This window comes from Protopterus annectens, chromosome 10.part0 (genome assembly GCF_019279795.1).
Source record: "Protopterus annectens isolate FY-2018-M chromosome 10.part0, PAN1.0, whole genome shotgun sequence".
Taxonomy (NCBI): Eukaryota; Metazoa; Chordata; order Ceratodontiformes; family Protopteridae; genus Protopterus; species Protopterus annectens.
The window spans coordinates 1,156,789,304-1,156,811,052 of record NC_056744.1 but is presented as its reverse complement, the minus strand read 5'-3'; the positions used below and the strand labels follow the sequence as shown (position 1 = coordinate 1,156,811,052).

Below are 21,749 nucleotides of genomic sequence, written 5' to 3'. Positions count from 1 at the left end.
ATCTTTAGAAAAGAGAAGGAGCAATTTAGATAGAAATAAATGGAAATTGTGGGAAAAATACACGCAGAATAATGCTCAGGAGGAGTGATGTTTAAGCAAGACAGGAACTGAGCAATTTATGTAATGTTGGACTGATGATCGTTATAAAGAAAGAAAACGTGATCTGTAATGTATGGAAATGGAAGAAAATGTTAATATGGCTTGTTTTCTTATCTATTACTGTATGTTTGCCTATGTCTTATGGGATAATTAAATAAAGGTGTTTAAAAAAGCAGGAGTTACCTAGCAACTCAACAGTATGAGTCTGCATCCCAGGAATATTTGATTCTTGGGTTAGACATTCAGAGTGAACCCCAGACTGTTTACAAGATCCATAACAAATTACAAATGTGCTAGAAGAATATCTTGGGAAGGAGCCTGAATGAAAAGATCATCCAGAAAGATCTGCATAGCTTGAAGCCTGCAAAAATCAACAACAGGAGCTAGAATGCATTTATAACCTTGGGACAGTAGGAAAACCAAATGGTACAGCAGAAAATTGAAAGTGATAAGAGCATTGTGGATAAACATGAATATAAAAGTAAGCATCCTTTAAAACCAATGTCGTCAAAAAGCCTAAGGAAGAGTCACAGGAAGCAAGTACCGAAGAGTTAACAATTTGAAAGTGAGGACCTTGAGAAAGGTATTGAAAGAAAGGTCCAAAATAGGTCCCCAACTGTCCTCCTTTCTTGGAACCAGAAACATTAAGTTAAAAAATACACTTTTTTCTAGATAAAGGAGCAGAAATTCCTTCATTCCCTGCCTAAAGATGTCTTGAAGATGAAGAGTAAGGGGTACCGGGGGGCTTGGCGGAGGCTTAGGAACCCTGTGGGGAAAAGAAAAGCCTTCCAAGACATCTTGTAACCACACTCTAAATTGTGGATAGAACCCATCTGTCCAAAGTTATGTACTTCCAGGTTGCTAGAGAAAGGGACAACATCTGAGACAAAGAAACCTGGGAAAGGCTGAAGTAGAATAGGGGAGGAAGTGGGGCAGTCATAAAAAAAAGCTGTTTTGTCAAGTAAGGAAGGTTTAGAACCTTTGGAATTCTGTTGAGGCTTGCCTTGTAACATTTTTTTACTTGGTATTTTATCCATTTGACAATTTTTCTGGTCTTAACTCATTACATCCAAATGACGCCTCCAGGTACATCAGCGGTTAACTCTCACTGACACCTCTAGCTGTCAAATATTGCTGGTTCATATTTGCATAAATAACTCCAAAACCATGCTGTGTACAAGGTTTTAAAATATTTCATCTTAAAGCTTAAACAGCAAACTCAACTACATTAACATTTGACCTCTGTCTACTGCAATGTTTTTATGATATTTATAGATAAAATTTTCACATTTTTCTAAATATCTCAACAACAAAGTAACACAGACAGAACTCTCCAGCCTCGTATGAAAGCTCCCAGCTAGACTAATAAAATGCTAACAGTGTGTGTGTAAACTTGAGTGGTTGTGGAAGTTTACAAAATATTACACACACAATTGTTTCTGTGTTTACTGTGACTTATAAAACTCTGTTTAAGACCTAGAACCTAAATAATGTCACCACAATAAAAATCGTTTGTGCTGAAGGGTTTGTCATTTATACTTCTTTCATAAGGTTCCAAGATATGAACATTTGTTTGAAATGTGAGGACATAATTTGATTCTGTGAAAAAGCTTAGGCTTCGCCCATTGGAAGTTACAGTACAAACTTCCTGAGCTCCATCGGAATGAATGAGTTAATAAACAAACGGACCAGGCATTGAAGGGTAATTTTTCTGATACTTAGGAAAAGGGGAAAGATTTGTTTAAGATCATGTATGACCTCATCTTTCTTCTGCAGAACCAAAAAGATTATGTCTGTCTAAAAGGAAATCTTGCAGCTTTGCTTTGACATCCTCATGCAAAGGCTGAAATCTAAGCAAAGAAAATCGGGGAAAAACTGAACCAGTACCAGTTGCTATGGAACTAGCATCTGCATCATCATAACTGCAGTTAATAGAATGCCTAGCAATTTGAAAGGCAGACTATGAGATAATGCAGAAGGACTTAGCCTCAGAGTCTAAGTCTGAAAAAACATTATGCTTCCAATGTGAAAAACAGATACTGAGGAATAATGCTCTACAATAAAGAACAGATAAAATGGTCTTCAAAACTGCATCCACCACCACAGTACCATACAACTATTTCAGTACCAAGGGAGAAACTTCTCACTTCACAATCCCTGTAATTAATTTCATCAGCACGTCTAGATCTTTCTGTGGAAAAAACTAACATTCCCAAACATCACAACTTTTTAAATTACAACTCACCTTGACTATGGTTTGAACTCTGTGGAAGCGCATTAGTGATATTTGGCAACTCTGTTCCATAGTTTCCATCCTCTAATGGACATACATCCATATCACTCCATTTCCGGAGCTGCCTGAGCCAGCAGGATTTTTCCTCCATTTTGCAATGAGGGTTGAGTACAATGCAAACCCACAGGGCACCTAGATGGACAGAAAAAAATTACAACAGAAAAGGCAGTACAAGTAAACATACCCTGTGTACAGGCATCATCATCTGCAGTTTCAAAATTCTAACAGAAACATTCAATGCAACAAAAATAAATATGTTTTGATGGGCTGCCACCACGAGAACTTCCATGTCATACAAGTTGGTGCCATCCCATAATACAAAAGACCATACAATGTTGCTGCAACATATCAGGGCACAATGTATACTAGCCTCAAAACAAGCTAGCAGTATTTTCGCCTGCTCACCCCACAGCAGTAAAATGGCAGTCTTTCATAAAAATCAGATAAACTGCTATGCACTCACTTTCCCCAGCATTTTCTATATGTATCGGATTTCCAAAGTCTGATGCCATCAGAATACTTTTGTGTGTGCGTGTGCGCATGCATGTGTGTGTGACATACACACAACCAACTTCAACAGTATATGCTAGAAAAAAATGCTGCTAGGAGAGGCGCCATGTGCACAGCATAAGCAACAGTAATGAAGCAGTTCTGTTTTATAGTGTGTGTGTGTGTCTTTCGGCTTTTACCAGTTAGGGGTCGCCACAGCGGAACTCCTGTCCGCTAATGATTGGTAGTTGATTTTTATGTGCAGAGTTACCAGCCCTGATGCACAACCTTCAACGAAGGTACACCCATTCACGCATGTCTCCACGCAGAAGACGCTCTGTATCTGAGAATCGAACCGAACAGCGTCTGACTGTGAGGCGACAACGCTACCGCAGCACCACCACCACGAGTTCTGTTTTGTAGTACAGATGAGAAAAACATACAAAATTCTCAGCGGCCTGAAGCAATTAAGCTAGTACTGACTTTCTGAAATAAGGAAAGATACTGCAAGCTTCTAAACAGTAGCATTAACTGTTTTATTAAAACAGCTCCACTCTACCAAATATTCATACATTCTCTGATAACCTGATAATCCAAATCAAGATCCCCAAGGGAGGTGAAGACTGTTCTAGCACTCTGTGCCTGTAAGACATAGAAACTAATCCCAGAAGGGGTGCCAGACCATCACACATCACAGCACCCTATTCAAAGATATGTAGTTTTAAATGCAGCAGTCTCACTTAATGCAGTCTTAAATGCAGCAATCTCACTTAATGAAAGCTTTCAATCAAGTCCTTACTTGTAAATCTGTTTTTTTTTTTTTAATCCAAATAACTTGCACTTCCTGGAAACCTATCCACCCTTGTTTTTCAATGACATGGTCAGAGAGAAGAAGCCAGAAGGGCATGTCACATGCAAGAAAGTTTCCTAAATAAGTAAAATTCAGCCATGACTTTTTGTGACAGCACATAACTTCCTGTTCATCAGTTCAAAGATGTCCACTCTATTTCCCCAACCCATTGCTACCCTCACCTGTAATCATATTCAAAAGACATTTCACAGACTACACTCGTCTTCTACCTTACTCCTTAAGTTCTCATGTGGCAAGGGTTAAAGTGAGACTAAAAATCTAAACATAAAGCAAGTATCACTGTCCAATGTCCACATCACCTGTGCCACAGTGCTTGATGAGGAAAGTCTGGCTGACAATACCACTGTGATTCTTATGTTGCAAACGCTCCCATCTTCTGGAGATTCTTAAAGTTTGTCTTAAAATAAATGCCTGGAAAGCTTCCATAACCTGGGCTATAGAAAATGCATCTAAAAAGTACAACTGCTTAAGTAACTTATAACAGTAGATGCTCAAGTGGCATGGACACAGTCATAAATTAAACTTATATACACCATGACTAAGCATCTGTGTTGTCCATTTTCATTCATCCTCAACGTATGGGTACCAGATCTGACCTCTGATCCAACTCAACCACATGCATGACTTCAAATCCAACTCTCAAGCTCCTCCCTCTACCCATAAAGGCCAAGTTAACCAATACTTCAGATCCGAGTTTGCTACCTTACAGATCCTAAGATAGAGCAGGAAGAAGGAAGGAGCAGCAAGGCGAGGCTAAAACATGGAACAAAAAGATCCACAAGGTCACTCCAGAAGATGACAGGGAAAGGAGAGTGGGAAGTTTGAGGAAAAATGAAAATGAACAAAGCAGGTGCATAGTTATGGTGAGTACATAACTAATATCCTTTTCATGCTCTCTCAACGTATGGGAGAGAGTCCCCAGCTATGTGAATCTTGGGTGGCCCTCAAGGAAGGATTTTCCCTCATGGAAGGAAATTCCGAATAACTGCCAAACCAAAAGCAGTTCTGCTTCTAGAGGTCAAATCTAGTTTGTAATAAGCAATAACGGCATAAGCAATGGACCAAGTAGCTGCTGCACAAATGTCATCAATGGAAGCTGTAGACCAGAAGGCGGAATTAGTTGCCATGGACCTAGCAGAGTGTGCTTTGGGAGCCTTTGATAGGGAGAGGTCTTGCTGGGTGTACACAAAAGAAATGCAATCAGAAATCCATTTGGCCAGGGTAACTTTAAAAAATGGAGATCACACACTGTTTGAGAAAACAAAAACAGCTGTTCTGATTTCATGAAATCTTTTGTCCTGTGTAAATAAAAACACAGCTGTCTATGTACAGCTGAAAGATGTAGTATGCACTCTCCCTTTTTTGAAAAATTAGCGAAGCGGACAGGCAAATTACTTGATTGATATTCGGTTCAGACGATACTTTTGGTAAGAAAGATAGATTGGTTCAAAGAAAAAAAACTGTGAAAAACAATGCAAGGGGATTTGGAATATAGAGCGTGGAGTTCAGAAATTCTCCCTGCAGAAGTAATGACTACTAGGAATCCTGTTTTCCAATACACAAATTTTAAATCAGATTTGTCTGATAGTTCAAATGGTTGCTGGGTCGAGCCTTGAAGTACATCTATTAAATCCCACGGAGGTGGCAGATCTTTCACTGGAGGTCTACGTAAGAAGGTGCCTTTTAGAAAAGCCTTGCACAATTTGAAAGAAGCTAGAGGAAGTTTTTTCTCACCTTTTTTATTTCTCCAAGTCTTTTGTGTTTCTAATACAATGATGGGAATGGACCCTATTCCTAAGTCAAAGTATGATTAAAGTTTTTGAAATTAGTATGGATTCAGTCTCTGATGTCAGCCAGCAGTGCTCTTCGCAGCACCCACAATGTGCCCGGTAAGACTCCTTCTGCAGTTCATACGGAGTTACATGTGTTGGTAACATATCTAAATGAGATTGTAAATTATTTTTTATAAGACCAGTTGCTCCTACTACTATTGGAACTCTCTGGGTATCCTTCTTCCACATTGCTCTTTTTGCCTGCAGATCCTGATATTTTATGACTCTGTCTCTCTCTCTCTCTCTCTCTCTATGCAAGACACTGCAGTCACTGGGTGTGACAATTTCAGTGATCAATGCTACTCGCCTTCTTTTCTTGGACCACTATATCCAGTTTTCTAGGCTCCATCTTTTGAACTGTTGGTAATGGATGATCCCAAGTGATGTAGACTTCATTTTCTATGATGTTTTGTGGCTCATGTTTCCAGTGTTTTTCGGCCGCTTCGATACCATAATGTTTGCACAATCCCCAGCGCAACAGTCGCACCACATTAGTATGCCTTTCAATATACAGCCCTTCCAGCAATGAGATGTGCAACTGTTTCCAATTCGGTTTTACAAAATCCACATGTCTGTTTCTCCCACATGTTCAATGGACTTTATAAACCAATATGTACACAGCCCACTATCTTGGGCTGCCAATATTAACAGTTTATCTCTTGGTTTGAATTCGCCTCTCCTTAACAATTCCTGTGTTTGTTCCTGATCAACATGAGGTTCTTCCATTAGTTTCCTATACTTGCAACTACATTTATGCTTTTTCCACATTTCTTGCCTTCACATCTGATCCTTCACCTTATATTTGTTCTTTTGTTTTTTTGGCACATTCAGTTGCTGCCTGACTTATCTACTCCTGGTTTGATTTCCATTCCTGCTGGATGCCAATAAGCTTCTGCTAGATTAAGCAGAGAAGTCATTTCAGATTTACTCTCCTCATGTTTCAAAATTTTCACTACGTTTGAGTCTTGTGAGGTTAGTAGATGTGTGGAGTCCCACAATTGCAGATCTGTACATATAATCAATTTCAAGGAAGCCTAGCCCTCCTTCGGAAAGTACAGTTGTGTACACTTACCATAAATGTAGATGTTCGAATGTATTCACTGTTGCAGTCATTACATTTGGGTAATCTGCTGGCAGGCTGCCCTCAGTCGGCCTGATTAACAAATTCTTGGGTCCTGCGTCGGTTGCTGTCCCTTCATCCGTGACGTCAGGGGTATAAAACATGCAGCAGATGCCATTACATTAGTTTTTCTTGCCCTAGATGTCAGGTGCCCCTCAAATGGGGAGCAAATAAAATTAAAAACACAAAAAAAAATACCGCCAACCAAAAGCAAATGCACCAAAAGGCTTTTAAGCATAGTGAAAGAAGGTAGAGGTATAGCCAGAGAAAAATAGGGGGCTAGAGGGAGGGTAACCAGGACTGCAACAGTGAATACACTCGAGCATCTACATTTATGGTAAGCGCACACAACTGTACTATGTTCTTAGTGTTTCACTGTTGCAGTCATTACATTTGGGTAGATTTCCAAAGCTGGGGTTGAGTGGAGGGAATTGCACAGCATTAGGACCAGTTATAAGGCCTTGCAGGACAGCAGTGGAAAAGCCAGCTCTGGATTTAGAGAAAAGTGGTAAATGGTAATGTTTGGTGAAAGTATGAACTGAGCTCCAGGTAGCAGCTTCTAGAATGTCCCTGGTAGGAACACCTCTGAGAAAGGCTGTTGAAGTAGATGCAGCCCTGGTGGAATGGGATCTGATCCCCTGGGGGATAGTTTTTCCATGATGCATATAGCAGAAATGAATACAATGGCTTATCCATTTGGAAATGGTTTGCTTTGAAATAGCCTTTCCCTCTGCCCCTGCAGCAAATGCCATCAGCAGCAGTTCAGATTTTCTTTGAGATTTAGTCTAAGTTGTCTGTGTACATCCAATGAATGCAGAATCAGCTCCCCCTTGTTTTGTGGATTGGGAAAGAAAGTTGGCAAAGGGATGGTCTGATTAAGAGCCACACTGGATACCACCTTAGGCATGAACGATGGATTGGTCCTGAGAGATACCCTGTCCGCATGAAAAATGATGAAAGGCTCCACTGCCATAAGAGCGTATAATTCGGAAATCCTTCTAGCTGAAGTGACTGCTAAAAGGAAAGCTGTTTTCCAGGAAAGAAAGTTTAAGTCTGCAGTAGCAGCTGGCTCGAAAGGAGGGAGAGTGAGCTTCTCCAATACAAAATTGGAGTCTCTGGCAGGGGTTGGAGCTCTCCTGGGTGGTCTTAAGTTTTTGGCCCCTCTGAGGTACTGCCTTAGCAGAGGACGAGAGAAGAGGGGAGGTTCTGTGTTGTAATGAGCTGAAATGGCTAAGGCATGGATTTTTATGGAAGAAAAGGACAGGCCCTTGTGAAGCATCTCAGTTAAGTATTGCAAAATCTGAGGAATGTTGGGTACTGCTGTGCTTATCCCTTGAGATTGATTGCAGGCACAGAATCTTTTCCATTTGTCAGCATAAGATTTTCTACTACTAGGTCTTCTCGCCTCCAAAATGATATCCATCACAGGTTTGCTAAGGGATGTTAAGGGTGAACTTAGGTGATTAGCCACACTGCAAGATTCAAAGTTTGGAGCTGAGGGTGCAGAATTTGGTTGTTCTGCTGAGACAGTAAGTAAGGTGTCTGTGGCAGGTGCCACGGTGGAAGGTGTGACACACTGCGCAGGAGTGGGTACCAGTGTTGGCGAGGCCAGTCTGGAGCAATCAAAATAATTTTTGGTTTGTCCTGTTTGACTTTTAGTAGAACTTTGGAGAGCAGAGGCAGAGGGGGAAAGGCATAGACTGATAGGTTTTTCCAGCTGAAGGATAGAGCATCCACTTTCCAGGCTTTTTTGTGATGAGTTCTTCTGCAAAATTTGTCCAACTGATAGATCTTTTTGCCTCACCCCAAAACTATGTCTGGGCTCCCCCATTTGCGTGTCAACATGTTGAAAATCTGTGGTTCCAGTTTCCATTCATGTGGGTCCATGAGATTTCTGATTAGTTCGTCTGCCAGAGTACTCAGCTTTCCTGGCAGGAATTGAGCTTGTAGTTGTACTTGATAGGTCAAGGCCGTGTTCCACAATGCCATGGCTAGTCTGCAAAGAGGGTAGGAGTGTGTATCCCCCTGCTTGTTTATGTACCACATAACAGTGGTGTTGTCCGTCTATCATTAATTGTCCTGATGAAGGTAGTCCTTTGAAGGCTGTCAGTGCATTCTGTACAGCTAGCATTTCTTTTTGATTGATATAAAGGTACATTTAATTTGGGCTCCATTTTCCATGAATGCACTTCCCTGCCAGATGAGTCCCCCAAGCATAGTCTGATGTGTCTGTAGTTAGGGTTTGGGCGGCAGGGGGTGGTGTGAATAGCAGTCCCTTGTTTCAGTGGCAGGCCTCTGCCCACCATAGGAACTCTAGTTGCAGGCAAGGTATGATAGGAATCATTGTTTCCAGACTGTGACAATGCTGACTCCATAGACTTTTTAAATACCACTGAAGTTTCCTCATATGCAGTCTTGCATATGGAATTAGAAGAATGCAGTAGGCCATGAACCCCACGACTTGTAGTATTTGCCTTGCAGAAAGCAGAGTTTTTGTGGCCACCCGTTTGAAGTAAATCTCCAAATGAACTTGCTTCTCTGGCATAAGGTAAGCCATCTAGGCAGTTGTATTCAAGCTTGCGCCCAGGAATGTAATTTTTTGAGAAGGTACCAGTTGTGATTTCTTTTTGTTTATAGTGTACCCTAAACAAGTTAGAACCCTTTTTACAAACACCAGATGTTTTAGAAGAATGTCCTTGTTTTCTGCCTGAATTAAACAATCTCCCAGGTATAGCTATATTTGAATATTTCTTTGCCTGCAAAATGCAATTACTGGAGCCAGGCACTTTGTAAAGACCCTGGGCGCAGTAGATAAGCCAAAGGGCAGTGCAGAGAACTGGTAATGCAAGAAGCCTGCTTTGAAGCAGAGGTATCTGTTGCAAGATTCCCTGATTGGGATATGCAGGTAAGCCTCTTTTAAATCTAGAGTTGCCAACCAGGCATCTTTGCCTAGCATAGGAAGTAACTGGTGAAGAGTCAGCATCATGAATTTTGGGATGTCCAGAAAGGTGTTTAGAGTAGATAAGTCCAGAATTGGACGCCAAGATGCGTCTTTTCTGTGTAACAGGAAAGGTCTTGAATAGAAACCTTGTCCCTTTTCCTCATCTGTTCTGGTACTAGTTGAATAGCCCCCATGCTCATGAGGGAAAGTACTTGTTTCTGGGCCTCTGCCCACTGATTTGGGGGCAGGTCTGGTCATCCGTTTGGAATTGGCAACGTGTGGAAATGAAATCTGTATCCCTGGGATTGTTTGTGTCTTTCGGCTTTTCCCGGTTAGGGGTCTCCACAGTGGAACTCCGGTCCGCTAATGATTGGCAGTTGATTTTTACATACCGGCTTGCCAGGCCTGACGCACAACCTTCAACGAAGGTACGCCCATTCACACATGTCTCCATGCAGAAGACGGTCTAGCTGAGAATCGAACCGGACAGCGTCTTTCTGTGAGGCGACAATGCTACCGCAGAACCACCACTGTATCCCTGGGATATTATATTTAAAACCCATTTGTCCTGGGTTATAAGTTGCCAGTTTTTTGCATGAAGAGCTAGTTTCCCCCCCAAAGGGGCGGCTAAAAGGTAAGTGCTTGGTAAGTGTAAAGGGAAGTCATTGAGAGTGCTTACCATAGGGAGGTATCTTGTTTCCAGATTTGGAAGAGGAGGCACCCCACTGTTTTGTTCTTAAAATCCCTTGGGACTGAAACCTGGTGCCTTTGGAATGTCTGGGTTTTACTTGAGTGGCTCTCGAAGGAACTAGAAAGGACCAGTTCTTAGTGGGACAGTGGCTACTAAATCTTGGAGGTTGTACTTGTAAGAAATCTTTCACAGTTTGCATATATTTAGCTTTATCTTCCATCTTTTTTAGAACTTCTTCAGCCTTACTACCAAAGAGACAGTCCTGTTGTAAAGGAGCATCTAACAATTTTGCTTTAACATTATCAGGCAGATTTTGCTCTTTGAGCCAAGCATGCCTTCTTAGCACAGACCCAGTTACAGCAGCCCTGCAAGAGGCCTCCAAAGAAATAAAACCACATTGCAAAGTATGCTTTCCAACTTGTTCAGCTGACTGCAATAAATCTTGTAAATCTATTTTCCACACAGTCAGAAATCAACATAATTTTCTGTTTAACCAGTCCCATGATATGCTGCTATTTTAGCATATGAAATGGACAGTTTAAAGCCCTGATTGCCAGGATTGCAGACGTGTAAACCTTCTTACCCCATCTATCCAGCGCCCTGGAATCTCTATCAGAAGGAGTAGGATTTTTAGCAGTAGAAGCCTTAATGCCCTTGGGACCCTGAGAAATGGTTTCAGGATCTGCAACAGGATTTTTGAATAGGAATTTGTGGGAGTCAGGAACCCTGTTGTATCTGTCTGGCTTACAAGGAGCCGGAGGCAGAGAATCAGGAGCCATACTAGATTCTGAGAAAACATCATCAACAATGTCTAGAACAGGGGGTACAGCCAAAGGCCTATGCTGAGGAAGAAGAAGAAAATCCCTAAGTCTCTTTTTAGATTCAGAAAAATCCTGACTTTCCCAGTGGAAATGTTCCCTTAAGGAATGCAAAGTTTCCCCAAAAGAAAAATCCTCAGGAGGAGAAGCAGAAGGAATGGAATCTTCTGCATCAGAGTCCTCATAAGTAAGTATAGACAATTCCTGTTCATTAGAAGAGTCAGAAGAAATAGAATCCTGTTCAGAAAATTCATAATCAACATCTTGCCTAGGCCTCTTAGAAGGGGGGGGGGGGGGTTGGCTACCCCTGATCAGAGTAATTAAATCTTCTGCCATTTTGATCATTTGTTTTTTAGGCATAGGGGCCTGCACATGTGGCCCAGGCGTCTTTTTTTAGGCAAAGGTCGAGATTTTGGCCTTAGTTTTGAAGATGGTGTCGGTCTAATATACAAATCTGTAGGCCTGAAAAGACCCTCAGAAGTCGGAGCCTGCACAGCGGCTCCGGACCCATCCAAGATAGAGACATCCACGGGTTCCATAATTGAAGCATCTGAATGGGTCTCAGTAGAGGTCTGCGAATCAGAAGTAGCGGGTATCAGGGGCTGCGAAAGCACCTCACTGAGTACTGGCGAACTGGCGACTAGCTTAGGAGAAGCGTCATCAGCAGTTTTGGACCTCAACGGCCTGTCTTTTAAATTGCATTTTTTTTAGGTATTCCAGTAGTCAGATTACTAACCAACGACATTTCTGGATAATTAAAGCGTGAGCCAAAATATTTAGAAGCAAAAATATATCAACGTTTGATAGTGCGTTGATTAAATAAAGCACAGAACCAACAGAAACTTTTAGTTATGTACTCACCATAACTTCAGATGTTTGGGATCCATCTCGCCTACATTCTGACTGATGGGTTCGGAGCCGATCCCTCGGCTCCGACTTATGCCAAAGAGCGAAGTCTCTAATTGGCTGAGCTTACTATATCCCAGGATGCACCACTACCAGTCCCCCAGATCTAGTTTGTCCGCATACATGCACACATGCACGCCCTGCTTATATAACATCGTCAGATGAAACAAGATAAACAGTAAAACTCAAAACCGTTCAATCTCTTCTGATCTCCAAGGCAGGGGAAGGAGGGTGGGTTTAGGAATGTAGTAGATGGATCCCAAACATCTGCAGTTATGGTGAGTACATAACTAAAAGATGTTATGTGATCCTATCTCGCCTACATTCTGACTGATGGGACAGCGTCCTAGCACCTGAATCCTGGGTGGCTCACTGGAAAACACTCCTGAGTACCGTGGAACCAAATGATGCTCGTCCTTTAGATGCCACATCCAATTTGTAGTGGGAAATGAAAGTGTGCGGACTGGACCAAGTAGCCGCAGCACAAATTTCCGATATAGCGAGCTTGGAATGAAAAGCTATAGAAGTAGCCATAGCTCTGGTAGAATGAGCTTTGATAGATGTTGTAAGTTGCTTATTCAAGAAGAATAAGCCTGAGTTATGCAATCTCTGATCCATTTGGAGATAGTAGCTTTTGTGATGGTTTGACCCAATTTATTATCTGAGAAGGACACAAACAACTGGTCTGACTTACGAATTTGCTGAGTCCTGTCTAAATAGAAGCGTAATTGCCTGTGAACATCCAATTTATGGAGCGTGTATTCTGCTTCATTGGAGAATTTTGGGAAGAAAACTGGTAGCTCTAGAGATTGTTGGAGACAGAAACTAGAACAGACCTTTGGGACAAAGGATGGATTAGGCCTAAGTGATACTCTATCCTTGTGGAAAATAAAGTACGGTGGCTTAATAGACAGGGCTTGAAGCTCTGAAACTCTTCTTGCAGAAGTAATTGCAACTAAGAAGGCAGTTTTCCATGACAGATATTTTAACTCACATGTAGCAGCTGGTTCGAAGGGGAAGATGTTAATGCTGGCACCAAATCAAGATCCCACGGAGGCGAGGATGAAATATTGGGGTCTTAATAGGCCCGCACCTTTAATGAAAGTTTTGCATAGTCTGCTGCTCATCAATGGAGGATCCATGGATTCGTGGAATTTAGAGATAGCAGCTAGTTGAACTTTAATAGTAGAGACAGAAGATCCTTGATTAAACAGGGATGTTAAGAATTTCAAAACCTCTGGGATAGGAGCAGTGATAGGGTCTAAGCCCTTGAGTTGAGCCCAGATAGCAAACCTCTTCCACTTACTGAGGTACAATTTGTTAGTGGTGGGTTTGTGGAAGATAAAATGTGAACAACTTCCGGGTCTAGTGTGTGACTTCTGACTAAAGTCGGAAGTGGAGGAGCCAAGCTGTCAATTTCAAAGATAGAAGGGACTGATGCTGATGTCCCGACTGATGAGTTAGCAGGTCCGAATTAGGTCTAAAGTCCACGGATCGTCCACGCATGCTTCTTCAGGTAAGGAAACCATACCTGACGAGGCCAGTATGGGGCAATCAGTATCATTGGACCCCAATTGAGAAGCTTTTGAATGACTTTGGAGAAGTGGAATTGGAGGAAAGGCATAAAGTAGCCCTGTTGGCCAAGGTTGTGCTAGAGCATCCATAGCTGGTACTCCCTGATGTGGGATCAAGGAGAAGAACCTTTGGCACTTGGTGTTTAGTGGAGTTGCAAATAGGTCCCCATCTCCTGAAAACCTGAGCTGCTACTGTTTGGTTTAGAGACCACTCGTGAGGAGAGAGAATTGTCCTGCTCAATTTGTCTGCCAATACATTTGACCTTCCGGGATGTGGGTCGCTACCAAGAAGCGGTTGGTAGCTACAGCCCATTCCCACACTCTCATGGCCTCTCTGCAAACGATCTGGTCCCTCCTTGTTTGTTCAGATAGCAGACCACCGACATGTTGTCTGTGTGGATGGCGATGATGCCCTGAGGAAGAAACTTGTGTAAGGCCTGTAGGGATAGAAGTACAGCCCTCATCTCCAACACGTTGATGTGGAGAAGAGCTTCGTCTGGAAGCCAGGAGCCCTGAACTAGCCTGCCCAGACAATGCCCCCCCCCCACCCTATCTGGGAGGCATCTGTCGTCAGGGTAACCACTGGAGAGGGAATAACAAAGGGCTTCCTTGATTCAGATTGGATGTCTGAAGCCACCAGAGAAGGTCCCGTTTGCATATTTCCGTAATCATGATGTGATGATTGAGGGAAGATCCTGAAAGGACCATTGAGTTGACAATAGCCACTGAAGAATCCTCATGTGCAATCTTGCCAGAGGAACTAAAAGAACCGTGGCAGACATTGAGCCTAAAACTTGTAGAACCATCCTGGCTGGGGCTTTGGATCTCGAGATCAGAGCTTGAACTTGGCCCTGTAAAGTTTGGATCCTTTCGGCAGGAAGAAAGACGCGCATCAATCTTGAGTCTATCTCTGCTCCTATGAACCTTATGCTGAGAGGGCAGCAAGACAGACTTTGACCAATTGAATGTAATCCCAGGGTAATACCCAGGAGATGGTGGCTTTGAGGTTGTCCATTAGTAGATGCCTGGTGGTGGCAGTCAGGAGCCAGTCGTCCAGATAGGGAAACACTTGGAATCCAAGACTTCTCAGGTGAGCCGTCACTACTGCCAAACACTTGGTGAACACCCTGGGGCTGTGGTGAGACCAAAGGGCAGAGCGCAAAATTGGTAATGACTGTCTCCCAGGCTGAAGCGCAGATACCTTCTGGACGCCTGATGTATCGGTATATGATAATAGGCGTCCTTGAGGTCTATGGAGCACATCCAAACATCCTTCTCCAACAATGGGAGAATGGATTGTAACGTGACCATTCGAATTTGGATTTCGTGGACGGATTGGTTCAGTCTGCTGAGATCCAATATTGGTCTCAGGTCCCCTGTCTTTTGGCACTAAAAGAACCTGGAGTAATTTCCTGATCCGATCTGGTCTGTGGGGACCGGTTGGATGACTCCTTTTCTAGCAGCTTTAAAGCTTCTGCGGCTGCCATTTCCCTTTGACTGGGTGGTGGGTCCGGGATTCTTTGGACGGTGGGGGAGTATGTGAATGGGATGGTGTAACCTCCGGCAATGATCCGGCACCCATCTGTCCTGAGTGATTGACTCCCAGGCTTTTAGGTGCTTGGCAATGACACCCGACTGGCTCGAGCAGCACAGCCGGGCAATCCCTCATGACGTGTGGGAGGCTGAAGAGCCACGAAAGGACTCGCGGTCTCCAGAATTGCGGGCCCTCTGCCGCCTCTGGGACGGCGTCTCCTGAAAAATTTCCCGTCCTCTGCCTCTGGAAGGGAATCTTCCTGCTGTTGGGAGAAAAACTTGCGAGATTTGGAACCACATTTTCCCTCCTTTAGCCTTGGGGTAAGGCCGAAAGGGAGTGGAATAACGGGCACCTGCAGATAAAGTTTTCCCTCTTGCTCACAGCGGGTAAGGGTGTCTTTAACCTTGGGTCCAAACAATGAGGACCCATCAAAGGGAGCGTCGCTAAGGAAGACTTGAAGGCCTCCGCAAACTGACACAAGCGGAGCCAGGCTGGCCACGCCTGTGCCTGCCGCTCTACCCGCCTCGGCCGCATAGGAAATGAGCCTCATGGACGAGTTAGAAATTGACGTGGGATAGCCAACTGAGAGCTAACCGACTGGGCTAGCTGCTCAGGTAGGTTACCGAGAGGAATCTGACAACTCCTTGACCAGATCCCTCTGAAGCCTGGTAAAATGTGCCAAATAATTCAGAGACCTTAAAGTAAAGGCCGCTGAAGTCAGGGTTGTCCATACTCCTAGACTCCTTATTAGGAGGATGGAAGCCTCTGCCACGTCCTGTTGTGTAGCAGATGCCACCACCATGGCATCTACAGCCACGCCTTTAGTGAGGAACTCCTTCTCGGGGAGCAGACAAAATTTATTTGGACGAGAAGGGACTGGTTCCACAGTATCTGGGTGTTCCATGCCTGACAAACTAAATCCAGAAGCTCGTCGGGCGGAGACACCCAGGAGGCGGAGGGCTGAGCCCCAAAGGCCTTGAGGAGCACTGACTCAGCAGAGGGGTTTGGATATCCAGCCGCCTCGTTGTTTGAGGATCTCTAAGATGTCTGCAAATGAGACATCATCCGAGGGCGACTGGGACCCCTCTGCATCATCCAGATCAGTGTCTGATGTAATAGACTCGGGAGTCCACGTGCTTCCTCTTGCACGATCTCTTCCTTGGGGGTTCCTCCGAGGACAACTCCGAAGAACCCTCAGGAGGAGGGAACCCCAATGGGGTAACCTCAGGCCCGGGCTCCGCTGGCTACGGACAGGGAACTGCCAAAGACCCAGTCTCCGCCCAGGGAAGGTGCTGGTAAAGCCGGAGAGATGGCGAAGAGGACTTGGCCAAGGCACTCCTCATGGCTCTGCGGACCCCAGAATCCTGGGAGTGTCCGGTCCCGAACCCGTGATAGCCGACGGAAGTCCCGCAGCACCGAGGGGAGGCTCGGAACCAGCATAGGTCCCAAACATCACCCCGGGTCCAGCCGAAGAAGTCCCAAACTCGGACCCGAAGGCCCGGGTTGGAGCAAGGGTCGGAGCCGACCCTAAGATCTCCACCGGCTCCAACAGCACCTGCTCCGATGGAGCCGAAGCAGTCGGAGGAGGAATGGCAATGGGTGGGCCAGGGTCATCGGTTCAAGCCAACTGGGTCGGAACGAAACAAATTTTGGAAGACTGGGGACTGGAACAGTCTTTGGAGCACCCTGTCTATATCAGAATCTGACATCCTCAAGACCGAGAGGAAACAGAACGGGTTGAGGCGGCCTCCAACGGCCCCAAAGGACTAGGGGACCGGCTCGAGGTGACTCGATGAGTATCGGCGAAGGAATACACACACCAGATTCCATCGGTGCCGAGGTGGACTTCGGCGCCGAGGAGGAAGTGTCTGGCGGGCGACCCTTGCGGCTCGAGACCAGTGGAGCCGGCGGTGACCCGCCTCGATGCCCCAGCCATCGGCTCCGAAGCCAGAGGAGTCGATACTGGTGGCATCGAGGCAGACCGTTCGACCTCGGCTCCGAAGTCCTTGGAGCCAAGGAGGCCTGCCTATGTCTCTTAGCGGTCGGATCCGACGGACTGGTCGGAACCGACGCTTTTCTTTAGCGAAGGAGAGGATGCCAAGGCTTCTTCAAAGGAAGGTTTAATTAACCCTTAAGAATCAATTTATTTTTCCTCTCCTGGAGGACCCTTGAGGAAAAAGCGTGACATACGCTGCATGACTCCTGTAAGTGTTTTGCACCTAAACAATACACACAGAGCGAGTGATCGTCCGTGATGGACATTTTGAAACTACATTTACATTTTTAAAGCCCGAAGGCCTAGGGTTCTGAGACATTATGAAGAATTTCAGTAATCTGACAGGAAAACACAATTTACTGACTTACTGACTAAACCCTTAAGTATATGGCTAACAGTTATGGCTAAAAGCAATGACAGGTAACTTTCAAAACCTTGAAAGAACAAACAGAGCTACAAAGATATTTAAAGCCTTTTGCTCTATAGGTAAGTTATAGGAGGGTTGACGACCGGGAAGGCCCTAGATGAAGGGGCCTACCAAACTCAACCCAATCACACAACAAAGGTCTTCAACAATCCAACCAATCACACAACAATGAGAAGAATCGCCGTTAAAACAGCTTTTGAGGCAAAAACAGCAAAAAAACTGACAGAAAAGTTAGTTAAATAACTACTCAGCCCAGCCAGCTCGAGACCACGCCTTCAAGGTTAGCGGCAAACGAGATCTGGGGGACTGGTAGTGGTGCATCCTGGGATATAGTAAGCTCAGCCAATTAGAGACTTCGCTCTTTGGCATAAGCGTGCCGAGTCGGAGCCGAGGGATCGGCTCCGAACCCATCAGTCAGAATGTAGGCGAGATAGGATCACATAACATCGTACGTTGTGGTTAGGGCCTAGGGCAAGGAATACAGTACAAATGAAAATCCTTATGAGGTATTTGCTTCCCACAAGTAATGCGATTATTAACTTTTACTGACATCGGTAAGGAGCAAGAAAAAGTTTCCCCAATGGGGTACTTAGCTTTTTAGTTGAAGACTTTGTATCTGAAACTCGAAAACGAAAATTTCAGGAGTCGGCCGACGGGCACTTGCGAAATGCTTCTGCTTCGGGCACCATGCGGCAAGAAAGACAAATGTAATGGCATCTGCTTCATGTTTTATACCCCTGACGAACTGATGTCATGGAAGAAGGGACAGCAACCGACGCAGGACCCAAGACTTTGTTAATCAGGCTGACTGAGGACAACCTGCCAGCAGATTACCCAAATGTAATGACTGCAACAGTGAAACACGAAGAACACTGGGGAATATATAACCTTGGTATGCACTGATTTTTTATAAATCATTTGGTGAGCATGACGCATCCTTCTTGTTTTCCTATCTAATCTATCCAAAATGTTTTGGGGCAAGTCAATCACTCCAAAACTAAGTTAGGACAGGAAGAGCAAATTGGTTTATAGCTTGGATTTTGTTCCTAGATGTCAGTGCTGTTTTCAGGATTAATTTACATCTTCTAAAGTATTCCTAAGTTTTATTCGCATTTGTTTGTGATTTACTGTTAATTCTTCATCAGTTCCCAAATATTTATATACTCCTCCTTGCTCAAGTTCTTTTATATCACATTCTTGTCCCAAACTAATGTTTTCCTGCTTTAAAGGTTGCTTTTGCACATTTATCAAGACCAAATGACATTCTTATATCATCTGAAAAACCTTTGACAACTTGCAGTTGTGCTTTCAGTTCATCTGATGAGCTATACAGTTTTAAATCAACAAAAAGAAGGTGAGAAGTCTTTACACTTTGTTGTTTTCTAGAAGCCAGATTACAGCCATGGCCTAGGAACAATTTGTCCTTTATCATGGCTTAATTGCAAAGTGGTCTGCCACTGTTTCATGGTCACTGTAATGTAGTCTATCAGTGTGGGGTGCATCTTATACATTTTTAAGCACTTTTGTTATCCATGAATGAGGGATACTATCAAATGCTTTTTTTGCAGTCAATCCATGCCATACTTAAGATTCTTCCCCTTTTTACAGTTCTCCACTATGACTAACAAATGATCCTTTGTTCCATATAACTTTCTTTTATTGCCCTTTTGTTCTACTGCCATGATTGAGCTTTTTTCTAAATGACTGTAAACTCTGCATCAATTCCTGTGTATAGTTTATACGTCGACGGAAGGCAAGTTATTGGTCTATAATTTTTAGGGTAGCTTGCAGGTTCACTCTTAAATAGAAGCATTGTTTTTCCTGCTGTTAGCCAGGTTGGTGTCTATTCTGGGTGCGCATTATAAACAATTCTTACTCATGGCTAAATCTTCATGCAAAGATGTTAATACTTTTAACCAGAAGTTAGATACTGCATCTAGGCCTGGGGTTTTCCAATTAGAGGCTTTTCTTAACTTTGTTTCAATCTCTCTAGCTGTTACTTCATTCAATTTCATATCCTGTACCTTTAAACCTCTTATTCTTTCTTTTATTTCTTCTATCCATTTAGCATCTTTGTTCTGTTCCACAGGATCTCCATAGATACTGCTCCAAAATGCATCTTTCTTTTTTTTAGCGGTCTTTCAGTTCCTTTTACCTTATTTCCCAGTTCCCTATAAAACCTTTTTGGGTCATCAATAAAATGCTTATTTTGTACTTTTCCTTTATATTTATCTTCATGTCTAAGTTTTTCCACCTGTGCTGAATTTTTTAGTTTATTTGCGATAGTGCATGATAGACCCGGAACTGTTCTAATATTACGCATTGCTTTCATCACAGCTTTTTTAGTATTTTTATTGATCTATTCCCTCTTCTATAGTCTTCTAACAGTGACACTTCTTGCCTTAACTGCTTTATAATTTCTCTATACTTCTGTGATGGTATTCGATTTCTCCCCTTCCTTTCTCTCACTACCCTGTGTTCCTGTGGTAGAACTTTGTCAGTTATTAAATTAGCTGCACAGTAATATATCCTATTTACTTCTGTTATATCGCATGGATCTCTATGAGCAGTCCTAATTACTGTGTTCATTTGCTTTATCAGACTTCTGACTTTTGGGGGTTTATTAACCTTCTGCAGTCTATTTCTTTCATTGATTTTGATACAGCTCTCCATTCTATTAAATCAAGCAATTCTTCTTTTAGCTCATTTTCTTCCAAACCGAGGCCACATCCCTTGTTTTTCAATTCCTGCAGGCATTCTATAGAAGATTCTATAGCATCTGGCTGTGACACATTCTCTTCAATTTCATCCTGTACCGTCCGTTGCTCTATCATATGGGAACTTACTGGCCTATCACTCCAACATTAACTGCATCAGAGTTGCCACCGTTTTTTGTTCCTTCCCTTGCTGTCTAGCTTCAAGTGAACATTTATATTGGTTTCCTGTGGAAGGTTCCAAGTTATCTTCATATGGCACCTGACCAATTGCTTCCTGTTCCACTTGTTTCCCCTTAGTTTGGATATCCATTACTCTATCCTGTTGTGGTGATTTCTGAATTATATTTTCTACACTAAACCCTTCACTTTGCAGATGTTCCATAACCTCAATTTCTTTCTTTTTTTTTTTTTTTTTTAACTCCTCCATTACTAATTTCCTTTTCTATTTTTCATCTTTGTCTTATTTTTTGTATTGTAAAGTTTTTCAAGCCTGGATTCCTTTGTCTGTATTTCTCTTCAAATATCTTTGGTGCTGCTATTTTTGTATTGGTTAGTTCTGCTTTCCCCTTTGCATAAATATTACACCATATTAAATCTCTCTTACTTTCCCCATGTCCATATTCCTTTTTTATACTTTTCAAATCTCTCGATTTTGTTTATATTTTTGCACTTCCCCAGATGCTTCTTTTTCCAAACAGATCAAGGTTTCTTCATCTATATACTGTTTTTCACAAATATGTTGTATTAATGGACACAAATTATCATTTGAAGCTTCTGACATTTTTTCTTGAGGAAGTATTTTTTTTTTCCCTCTAATTTCTCTCTCAATCGTTTTGTATATCTTGTGTCTGGAAATTCTGAGCTTTTTACATAGTAGTAACAATACATAATTTCTTTCTTATCCTCAATAGTCCACTTTATTGTCTTTATAGCTCTTCTTTGGCCTATCAGTTTTTGTGTTTTTTTGTGGATTACTACTTCCTTCTATAACAGGAGCGGCATCCTCACCCTGGGCCTGGCCTGGCCCCATTGTAGTGCTGATTTTTTGTGTTATGAGGATTCTAGACTGTCATATTTTCCAATTCTGGCACCACTGCACCTACCAGGATTGGACAAGTTTTTATCCTGGGTCTTGTGCACCCAGCTATCTTTTTTTGTTTTTGACTTATTTCTATGATATATGCTATATATCAGCGTCGCCTTGGTGAGGTTTTCTGAAAATGGGGTCCACCTCGTGAAGGCACTCACCAAGACTTGAGGATGAATTCAGTTTCAGCACTACTATGCTCCATTGCTTGCTGACTTTTCATCTCTCCATTCGGCTCCCCAAAGCTTTTTCTCCCAAGTAAAAAATTAGATATGGCTGCTAATTGTACTTTGACTGTAGAAAAACTGGCCCCTTCCTGAAAAATAGATGTTAGAAATTACAGAATCATAGGTA

At 43.0% G+C, this 21,749-nt stretch overlaps 1 protein-coding gene across 1 annotated transcript in view; it reads right to left on the bottom strand.

Moving 5' to 3' along the window:
• The window catches only part of ZSWIM5 (zinc finger SWIM-type containing 5), a 1,363,657-nt gene that overhangs the window by 491,423 nt on the left and 850,485 nt on the right, over window positions 1-21,749 (bottom strand). The window contains exon 5 of the mRNA XM_044085901.1: window positions 2,345-2,524. Within this exon, the coding sequence (XP_043941836.1) occupies window positions 2,345-2,524 (180 nt within the window). The remainder of the gene's footprint in view (window positions 1-2,344; window positions 2,525-21,749) is intronic.